The sequence below is a fragment of the Sphaeramia orbicularis genome, chromosome 1 (assembly GCF_902148855.1).
Source record: "Sphaeramia orbicularis chromosome 1, fSphaOr1.1, whole genome shotgun sequence".
Taxonomy (NCBI): Eukaryota; Metazoa; Chordata; class Actinopteri; order Kurtiformes; family Apogonidae; genus Sphaeramia; species Sphaeramia orbicularis.
The window spans coordinates 38294631-38306256 of NC_043957.1; the positions used below are offsets into that span (position 1 = coordinate 38294631).

At 36.3% G+C, this 11626-nt stretch overlaps 1 protein-coding gene across 1 annotated transcript; it reads right to left on the reverse strand.

Moving 5' to 3' along the window:
- Positions 1-1554: 1554 nt before the first annotated feature.
- Positions 1555-8398, reverse strand: cd7al (cd7 antigen-like). The gene is made up of 5 exons (XM_030137614.1): positions 8126-8398; positions 7258-7611; positions 6078-6452; positions 3314-3417; positions 1555-2877 (listed from the first exon to the last, which is right to left on the reverse strand). Exons 1-5 carry the CDS (start codon positions 8178-8180, stop codon positions 2674-2676), a joined length of 1092 nt encoding a protein of 363 aa, XP_029993474.1. The 5' UTR covers positions 8181-8398; the 3' UTR covers positions 1555-2673.
- Between the last annotated feature and the right edge of the window lie 3228 nt (positions 8399-11626).

Genomic DNA, 11626 nt, shown 5'->3' on the forward strand with positions numbered 1-11626 from the left:
TTGGGTGTCCTGTCTGTTTTATTTTTCCTTTTGTCCCCTAACCCACTCCCCTTTCCCCCTTCTTTTTTTTTTTTTTTCTTTAAGTGACCTTGGGTATCATGAAAGGTGCGATATAAGTCCAAATAATTATTACTAGTGCAAGTAGTTTTTTTTTTTTTTTTTTGCTGTTGTGTATTCATGTATGCCATACCGCCTTTGTCCAGCAGTCACCGCCAAAGTGTTCTGGCCATTTCAATGAGATTGTAAGGCTATTGTATTCCAAAATTACTAATATCTCCCAAAATATTGATCCTATCAACTTGCTGTTATTGCTAGTGTGTTCTTTGACCAAAAATTCATAAGTACATCAAACTGCAGCAGTCAGCTCTTTCTGGATTTTGTGTGAATCTCCAGACACACACACACACACAGGCTACTTGGCTTTTATAAATAATATAGATTATTTACTGTGTCCCTGTACAGCTGCATGATTTGGTGAATTGAAGAAAAATTGCATTCAGTGCTGATAATGCTCATGTGTTTTATCTCAAACATACAAAGTTAAAGCGGTAATTCTGTTCTGCATTTTTTTACATAGTACACTGTTCAGTGTCAGTGATCACCAATATAGCAACATATACACACACTAGACCTTTAAATTTCTTTTCACTTTTTTTAAATAATTGCACATATAATATTGAATAATTGTGCATTTCTAATGATTTAACCAACTATTGCTTTAATGCAGGGGTGTCAAACTCATTTTAGTTCAGGGGCCACATGCAGCTTAATATGATCTAAAGAGGGCCGGACCAGTAAAATGATATAAATAATAGCATAAGAACTGATAAATAATGTCAACTCCAAAGTTTTTCTGTGTTTTCAAGTAAAAAAAGTCAGATTCTGTCATGAAAATGTTTACATCTACGAACTGTACTTGAACATAACATGAACAAATATGAGCAACCTGAAAATTCTGAAGAAAAATAAGTGCAATTTTAACAATATTACGCCTTAGTTTTATCATTTATACATGTACGTCACAACTTACAGATCACAGTGGATCTACAAATACACACAACATTTAATAACAGGCAGATAATTGTTAAAATTCCACATACTTCTATTAAGACATTTCAGGTTGTTCGTATTTGTTCAGATTTTTCACATTTGTTGTAAAAGGCTAGTCTGTAAATGTTAACATTTTCGTAATTTAACTTTTTTTTTTTTTTTTTTTTTAAAACATTAAAACCAAGAAAAAAGTTTGTGGTTTTCATTATTTAAAGTTTATTCTGGTAGTATTTTACTGGTTCTGACCCACTTTAGATTGAATTGACCTAAAATGATTTGAACATCCTTGATTGTTAATATCTTCAGTGTAATTTTTTTGCATTTCACAAATTGATCCCATGGGCCGGATTGGACCCTTTGGTGGGCCGGTTTTGGCCCCTGGGCCGCATGTTTGACACCTGTGCTTTAATGGGTCAAAACACAGTATTCAGAATCTCTCTGATGGGACATTTCGGAGACAATTTGACAGATTAATGTTGCTAAATAACCCACTTTTTTTTTTACTTTTACATTCATTTTTGTTTTAGTTGGACCATAAGAGATTATCCAAAACAAGGAGCTACTTTATATTGAAATAAATGTTGGAATGGCAATCAATTAAAATTTGCTCTCTGACAGGACATTACAATAAATACAGTTTCATCAGCTAGTAGAACATCCTATGGCACAAGGGGTCAGTGCAAATTGGATCTATCTTTGTCTAAAACATTCTGTCAGTCTTCCCCAGGGCAGCTGTGGCTACAAATGTAGTTTACCACCACCAGAGTGTGAATGTGAGAGCGAATGAATAATGGGTTAATAATGGAAAGCGCTTTGGGTGTCTAGAAAAGCGCTATATAAATCCAACCCATTATTACTGTGTTTTGACCCTAATGCATCCCCTTCATACTTCATTCATTCATTCATTCAGGTGCTGGGTCGTATCCCAGCAACCAACAGGTGAAGGTGGGTACGCCCTCTGGATGTGTCACCAGTTCGTGGCAGGGCACATACATACAGATGAACAAACTATAGCCACATTTACACAGAGATCCTGGAAAAAATGCAAGATGGTGATCCCACCTTTCTTCCTCTGTTACTGCCTCCATGGACGTTACAAAGTCACGATAAAGGTGGGACCAAATGATCCCACCATGTTATTTACACAGACGTCATTCCCGAATAAAGGTGAAATATTCCCTTAACAGAAGTGCTGTGTAAAAGGGGCTAATGTCACTGCACAAACTGGCAACCACATACATTTACAAGTTAGAGAAATTATAGCACAACTCCTTTAAAACAGCCTACAGTTTAATATCCATGAGGACATATTTTAGACCAGGGGTGTCAAACTCCAGTCCTCGAGGGCCGGTATCCTGCATGTTTTAGATATGTCCCTCTTCCGGCCACACCTGGTTTAATTAATGATCGGCTCATCATCATGTTCTGCAGAAGCCTGATAATGATGTCATGGTTTCCAGATGTGATGGAAGAGGGAAACATCTAAAACATGCAGGATACCGGCCCTCGAGGAACTGACTTTGACACCCCTGTTGGAGACCCTTCGCTGCTGAAGATGTATTTGTGGTACGAGTCAGGTGAGTTTCAGGCAGCTGCAGCTTTTGTTTCATGTTCATGACAAGCTCATTCGTCCCTGGGGCCGGGGGGCCCTCGGGGGCTTTCATAGTGGTTCTCTGGACAGGATTTCTTCACAGAGCAGTTTCTGTACTCGGACTCCATTTCCGCCAGTTGACAGGGGGCCAGTTTTCGACTTGGGGGCTGCACCATGGACATCTCTTCATAGATAGGGGCCTGAGGGGGCGACTTGACAGCGCGCCGTCTTTTACCCTGGTAGACATCGAAACAGGATGAAAATAAATCAGTGAGGGTAACAAACAGAGTTAACACACCCTCTTGATTTCCTGTGTTAAAGTCAGGGTGAATGATTTTCTGAAGAAAACATCCTCCATCAGATATCCCATCTTCATTGTTACTACATGAAAAATGCCACTTTGGTATCACCAAATGTAAACTACAGACTAGAATAAGGGCCTTGTTGCATTACACATTTAATTTTACAAGAAAAACATGCTTACAAGTTACAGCCGTTACGAAACTACTGTGGTTTTGTGGTTAGCTACAGCCTTTAACAGAGGAACTCTATGGCACGCTCTCAACAAACAGGTGCTGCTGATAACAACCAGACAGCACTTCAGTTCCACTTGGTGTTCCTTTGTGTGAGTGGTGTCAGACATGAACTTTATAAACTGATTATTGTACTCACTCGATGAATTATCACGAGCACCAGGAGGAGGATGAAGAGAACGGCCACGGATGAAGACAAAGCATATATCAGAGCTGAGTAGCTGGTGCATTCACACGGTCCGTCTAAAGAGACACAAAAGCAGAGAAATGTTGAAGATAAGATGGAGAAAAAAAAAATACAGTTTAACTACTTCAATGTTTCTGTTATTGTGACACTGTTTAATGTGCATTTTGAGGACAGTAACCCTAAAGCAAATTAAACTGATTTCACAGGACTAGAGTGTTTTAGAAATTATCTGCTCTGGAGATTAAAAGTAATAATTCTTACACACACACATATATACGTACATATATACAGAACATACATACATAAAACATGCACATACATACAAACAGTACATACATACAAACATAAATGCATTTAAAAAGAGGTATAAAGAATTGTTTCTAAATAGGTATATGGAACATGAAGGATAAAAATAGTATTGTCTTAAAGACCAGTCGTGGTTTCTTGGAATTAAGAGAGAGTAATTTGAATTTCAGAGATTTTCATATGTGTGAGTGGATTAAAGTGAGGGCAGATGTGAAGTTTAGATGAATTGGGATTGTGGGTGTGAAATTATGGAATGGACCTTATGATGCATTTAAGTTATCCACTCCTTTGGCGAAGTTAAAAAAAAAAAAAAAAAAGTACTTTAAGTTTAAATTATTCAGAAATATTGAACTTAGATGGTAGATGTTTTTTTGTTGTTGATTTTTTTTTTTTTTTTTAATTATTATTATGGTGTGAATGCTCGATGCTGTACACATTTAAGTTGATGTAAGCAGTGTATTAGTTGAAAAGGATATGCAAAAAAAATAAGCTTTTGCTTCTAGCCTATTCCTTTTTTGGTTTTTATGTTTATTACGATTGATGTACTGAGTACAATGATTGATGTAAAAGCAAAAAATAAATTCATTCCTTCATACATACAGTACATTCATACTGTATATAAGATGAATTGGAAAATAAAAGATAAAAGTGCTGGTTAGCTGATGTTTTCAATGTATATGGTAAAGTTCTATTATTACACATAAATATTGGTCTGTATGTACATTTATACAATAGATGTATGTATCTTCCACCGTAAAGAACCTGTAAAGTGAATGTATTATAATTATAATATACAGACAGTGTTTTCAACTAGATCTAATAGCTCTGAGAAAAACAGTCCTTTAGAGTAAAACTCATTCTCTTATTAATTCTCACAATTTCAGATTTTGACTAAAGACTGTATTTTGGAAACTACAGACAATCTGAATTTTGATGTAATTTTATTTATTCTTAGTGACTTAGTGGTAGAGTTTCACTACTTTTATTCAAGAGGTATTTGACTTGTAGACTATTGCTTTCAATTTCTGGGAAAATGAAACTTCTCCAACTTCTTAACCTTAAGTTTTTAACCCTCGGAAGCCTAAACACCCACCGGTGACCATAAACATTTACTGATTTAAATTGTTAAATAACATTTGATTCATTAATCCTATCAATACACAAATAATTCAGGTAAATTCTCAGCTTTTCAGCAACATCAGATATGACTCATTTGTACGTTCGGAGGCTCTGTAGTGAACTTGGAAACACCATCATCTTCCACGATATTGAGTCACCAGTAAAACCCATGGAGTTTAATAAATGACACTAATTTTAGATGCTTTTTTTTTAATGTTCATTTAATGATAAAATTTTGTTGAAATAGTCACTTTTTCATAATTTTTCTCTCTTTTGATGTAATAACATTTGAATTTTGTGCATTTATGATTGGAATAATATTATAAATGGTGATAAATTACTTGGGAAAGGTTAGATGTAGAGAAAAAAATATTTGAAAGTCATCACAAAAATAATTCTAGGTCTTCAAGGCATAAATGCATCATGACAAAGCTGAAAAGAGGCCTGTTTTTCTGAGTTTATGGGAAATGGATTTTTTTTAAAGATGTACAAATACCTTCTCCTTTTTGGTCTCATATTGTGACGAACGAACTGTTGTCTTCTGTTCGGTGGAAGTGGGTTAAATGGGTGAGCGCACACAGAAACCTTATTTTCCATTTCATATTTAGAGTCTTAGTTTAATAAAAATAATCTACTTTTAATAATAATCCTTTTGATAACAAACTTATGTTCTTATACTACAGTTGTGTCCTATCTCATATAAAACTGTACATTTAGTAAAATCCTGAAGTCATATTTTAATATTGTATCCAGCAGCCACACACTGACACGGTCACCACTACAAATATATGTCTTACATATATTATAAATATACCTGGACTGATTTTTTTTAATAACTGGATATTGATTAAGAAATGACTTAGTTCCTCAATGATGCCGATAATTGCCTATTATTACTAATACCAAAGACAGAGAAGAAACAAGGGGAAAAAAAGAAGAAAAAGAGGAAACATTGCAATTGTGAAACAAAGAACTTGCATGTGTATTTCCCACAACATTGGAACTTACACAATAAAAGCTCTGGACAGAAATCAAACACAGAAACAGTGCCGGTGTGAAACAATCCCAAAAGTGAGTGTCATGATGCTTCCATATGTGCTGTAATAACAGACATGATTATCAGTATGATGGAATATGATGGATGCTCACTTTTACACTGAGGTGGGTCAGTTGTAAAGCATTTACCAAACTGGGCTCTTCGTTCATGACAGACTGTTAGTGTGAGTCTTCTGCTTTTATTTTAAAAGGCTGTGAAACATGTTAGTTGAAGTCCCTCTGTGACGTGACCCACCTTGGACGGACACAAAGAAGGCCCGTCTCCCCAGCCGGGTGCTGTGAGGCCTGCCCTGCAGGAGCAGCTGGCAGCTGTACAGACCACTGTCCTCCGGCTGCAGCTGCTGCAGGCTCAGGTTGTAGGTGATGCCGACGGGGCCCGGAGCAAAGGACAGGTGGACCCTCTCTACAGGGAACCCGGCGGGTGAAGGATGGGCATTGTTGTGGTGCCACTTTGAGTGATACAGCACCTCCACCGGCGCCTGGCCCCTCCGCCTCTTCAAAATCACCCCCTCTACGGCCGAGCTGTCCCCAGGTGGGGGGGCACAGGGGAGCACGACCGAGCCTCCAGCACAAGTGTTTACTGACTCTAAGTCCACTGAGCCGGAGGCATCTCCAACAGGGAAAGGGAATAAAACTTCACTACTTTTGCTTTTCTCACAGTGTTTCAAAAAGTGACATTATTGAGAACATTTAAGGACACACACACCACGACCAACATGCATTAGGTTAATGAATCCAAAACAAATCTAAAATACATGTTTATACGTTTTAAACCTCTAATTTATTATATATAGCGTGTTTACTAGATGTCATGCTGCTGCTCCACTGTAATTTGGGATCAATAAAGTCTGTCTGTCTGTCTGTCTGTCGTATAGGTTTAATAATGACTTTTACTCTTTGTAGTGTTGGTGGTGGTATCCAGTCGGTGGCCTCACAAAAGGTAAAATCATAATGAACAGATGGGCTCATTTATGGCCGAAGTTTAACGAAAGTGTGAGTCATCAGCAAAATGTGGGTCATATGAGGAACAACAACATGTTAAGGTTCATAAGATCTGATTGCACTGAATTCTGAGGAACTGCTGAGAAACCACATGGTGCTCATGGGGAAGAAAACAATTTTTTGTTAATTTGGAATTTGTTTGTGGCAACTAAATGGTTATTTTCAGTAGTTTTTAATTTCCTGTGGGTGCTTGATGGAGAAAAATTCTTTTTAATGAATGAACATGTATCCTCATTTTTTGCCAACTCTTCTGTTTGTTAGACAGTTTAGCCTTCACTTTTTAGTTGAACTGCATTCTACTAAGTTGACTTTTATTCAACACTGGAAGTTGTGGAAACAACAGCGCTCATGTCTTTGTTCTCCAAATGTCAACCTCCTACTCATGTCAGATCAGTACAAACATCAACACTCACCAGCACGAACGAGGAGGAAGAATTCAGTGTTTCCAGGTTTGCGGATGTCATCTGAGAAAGGGTTGTCCACCTCAAACTGGCAGTGGTATCGGTCTGTGTCAGAGGCCCTTAGCTCAGAGATGGTGACGGTCACAGAGTAGCTGGTGGGGTCTCCACTCACACTGATGCGATTTTTGTAATCAGATATGAGCACCTCATGGTTCGTGTGCTTATGCTTGTAGAGCACAGTAGAGGTTTGGAGCCATCTTCTTGCCAGGGCAAAGCCGTAAGGTGGAGGTTCACTTTGGTTAACAGCACAGGGGAAGACCACAGAATCCCCCTCCTCCTTCTCAAAGTACTCACTGTTACTGCACACTGTGTAGAAACAAAAAGATCCATTTTAAAAGACGTTTCCTCAAAAAAATTCACTTGAGGTGCTATTTGTGAAGTCATCTCGTAAATGAAAAGTAATTAAGAAGAACATGAACAACCAAAGTTTATGCAATAATTTAGATCCAATACAGGATTTATATCCTCCTGAGACCCAAGAAAGTCAAAGTTTTGTCTTTTTTTCATGAAACAATTGTCTTGATTGGAAACATAGTTCAACAGTTTTTTTTTTTTTTTGGTTTTTTTTGGGTTGTTTTTTTTTCTAGATCCTTTTTTGTTCATGGATAGTCCTTTGCAGTGGACAGCTTTTTTTTTTTTTTTTTTTTAAGTAAATGTTGTGAACCTCTTGTCCCCTACAGAGGAAATAAATGCATGGATCTTAAGAGGTTATGTGCAAAAAAAAACATATGATTATAGTATAAATACAGCAAACAGTGGCCAAACAAATATTACAATATCACTATTATATTTTCTCCTCTACTGTAAAACAAACACTTACCAGTTTGTGTGATGAACAGAGTCCAAAGACAAACCAAGAACTGGATCCAAGCCATCTTTAAAACCACCAGAGTAGAAATAATTCAGACCCAGCAGAAGGTCATCGATATTAACCATAACAGCACAAGTACAAGCTGACACAAGTGGAGGGTTTTTTAACTGTGAAAGAAACCAAGAGGAACTCCAAGAGGCTCCGCCCTCCAACCTCAAGAGGCAGCTCAGTAACCTACACCCTAAACGATGAGTCCTCAGCTCCCCCGATGCACTTTGGGTTTACATTCAAAGGTTGAACAGCAACATTCAACTCAATTTAGGCTGTGTGCATCAATCTTGAACAAAACTATTTTTGTGGCAACTTCCAAATTCATTTTTCTCTGTATCTATCCTTCTCTAAGTGATTTATTTCTGTATATTTTATATTCTACTCTATATTTTGTATTGAAAATCATGTATTTTGCTATATTTCATTTACTCATCATGTAGATGTTCAGAAAAGATCAGAGTAAATTCAAAGGTTATTTTACCAAAACAGAGAAAAGTGAAGAAAAAGAGTTTTTCAGTAAAATATATCACTAATAAATGTAACACCAAGTGACTACACTACAGCCACTGTCATTTGTCAAATTGCGTAGATTTTACTGGTGGATCAATGTTCCGGAAAATGATGGAGCTTCTACATTCATTTATATTTAGATTATGTTTTTGTCTCTTTCTTTCACGCTTGAAATACATAATCAGTTCATCAGATCTTTTGATGTATTATTTCTATACTGTTTCTGAAACTATTATGTTAATTCATATGTTACTTGTGGGAGAAATAATTTTTGTCTGCCTTAATTTAAAACAATTTCCCTATAGAGCTGCAGGATTTGGTGGGAAGGTTTACTTAGAGATCATGTGCAATAGTAGGATTCAAGTTTATTTGCTTGGTTTAGTAAAAAAAACAGTCAAGACTCAAAACATAACCGGACTCACTCTACATGTGTGCTTATATAGTCACCGAGACTGAAATTATGAATACAAATGCGGTTTAAGTGTGTAGTTTAGTTAATTCTGTCTTTAAAGGAAATATGTTGTGTGTCTTTGGCAGATTATTGCCTCACATTTGCACAAGAAATCATTTATCACTTTACAAGTCTTGTATTATGACAATTGAGTTTTCACTTCTTCATCACAGTGGAACAAGAATTATCACCCTGCCACCGCAGGGGAGGTAAGGGGTATTGTTTTTGGTTTGGTTTGTTCCTTTGTGGGAACAGTAGGTCAAAGTTCAAAATCTTTTTAAGAATTAAAAAAAAATTCCCCATGTACAGGGTGGGGAAGCAAAATTTACAATGAACATTTAGTTGTTTTTTCTCAGCAGGCACGACGTCAACTGTTTTGAAACCAAACATATATTGATGTCATAATCATACCTAACACTATTATCCATACCTTTTCAGAAACTTTTGCCCATATGAGTAATCAGGAAAGCAAACGTCAAAGAGTGTGTGATTTGCTGAATGCACTCGTCACACCAAAGGAGATTTCAAAAATAGTTGGAGTGTCCATAAAGACTGTTTATAATGTAAAGAAGAGAATGACTATGAGCAAAACTATTATGAGAAAGTCTGGAGGATACTATTAAAGAAGAATGGGAGAAGTTGTCACCCGAATATTTGAGGAACACTTGTGCAAGTTTCAGGAAGCGTGTGAAGGCAGTTATTGAGAAAGGAGGACGACACACAGAATAAAAACATTTTCTATTATGTAAACTTTCTTGTGGCAAATAAATTCTCATGACTTTCAATAAACTAATTGGTCATACACTGTCTTTCAATCCCTGCCTCAAAATATTGTAAATTTTGCTTCCCCACCCTGTACTTATAATGGGTGAAATTTTACATGTCTGTAGCAGCAAAACTATTGGCAGAATTCATACCAAACTGGGTTTATAGATTACCAGTGACCCAGAATAGATGTGGTTACATTTTGAGAAAAGTAGGTCACAATTTTTTTTAAAGGATTTTTTAAAAATCTTTTTTCTTCTCCCATTTACTTATAATGGGTGAATTTTTAAATGTCTATAAAAAACATCAATTTTGTTTCAATTTACTTCAAACTTCACATATATATACAGGGTGGGGAAGCAAAATTTACAATGAACATTTAGTTGTTTTTTCTCAGCAGGCACTACGTCAACTGTTTTGAAACCAAACATATATTGATGTCATAATCATACCTAACACTATTATCCATACCTTTTCAGAAACTTTTGCCCATATGAGTAATCAGGAAAGCAAACGTCAAAGAGTGTGTGATTTGCTGAATGCACTCGTCACACCAAAGGAGATTTCAAAAATACTTGGAGTGTCCATAAAGACTGTTTATAATGGAAAGAAGAGAATGACTATGAGCAAAACTATTACGAGAAAGTCTGGAAGTGGAGGAAGCAACAAAAAACGTACCAAAGCTTTTATTAAAGCTCTCAAATCCAAAATCCTAAAGGATCCAACCAAATCCATGAGAAAAATGACAACTGAACTTGGGGTAGACAACAAGACTGTTAGAAATGCAGTAAAATATGATTTGAAGATTTAAATTCTCATGACTTTCAATAAACTAATTGGTCATACACTGTCTTTCAATCCCTGCCTCAAAATATTGTAAATTTTACTTCCCCACCCTGTAGAGGTCATTGATATGCTGACATCAGCACACACACAGACATGATGACATCAGCTGGATCGATGCCAAAATAAACTACAATACGTGCAATGGGGTAGGGTTTGTTGTACCTAGCACCACTTGTTTAGTTTTTTTTTAAGTCTCTAAGTCTTAGAGAACAGAGAGGTGATTAAACTGTATTATTTCAAGTATAGGTGTTTCCCTTAGTGTCGAAGGCATGGGTTGGCAACCTTTGCTATCTAAAGAGCCATTTTAGGACAGAAATAGAAAAAAAAAATCTATCTGGAGTCAAAAGATATCCTTATGTGTTTTACCAAAATCAAAGTTTCGGTGCATTTACAGAACTATGAATAAATTACAGAACTGAAGAAAACAGTAAAATTTGTCATTGTTGTGTTGAGTATACAGATGAATACCATCAGTGTCATAAAATAAAAAGTAGTCATGTTCTACTATTACTACTACTACGTTTTGATTTGTTTGGAGTGTAGTTACATTTTTACAACTGCATAACTTTACGGTTGTGAAAAAAATATCAAAATGTGTAAAAAAAAAAAAAAAAAAAAAAAAAAAAAAAAGTGTTTCCATGTTTTTTAACAAAGCCACATAGAGCCACTTGAAAAGGGCCCAAGAGCCAAATGTGGCCCAGGAGCCACAGGTTGCCCACCCCTGGTCTAAGGCAAACACCTATACTTAAATGAATAGAATGGTCTCAAAAATTCATTTCTTTAGTGACAGTCTGCTTATTTTCCCCCAGATATCAGACATGGATAAAAACATGGACGCTCAAAAGAATTATATGCATCAAATGTAAAGGCTTCATTGTCTTTTTCTG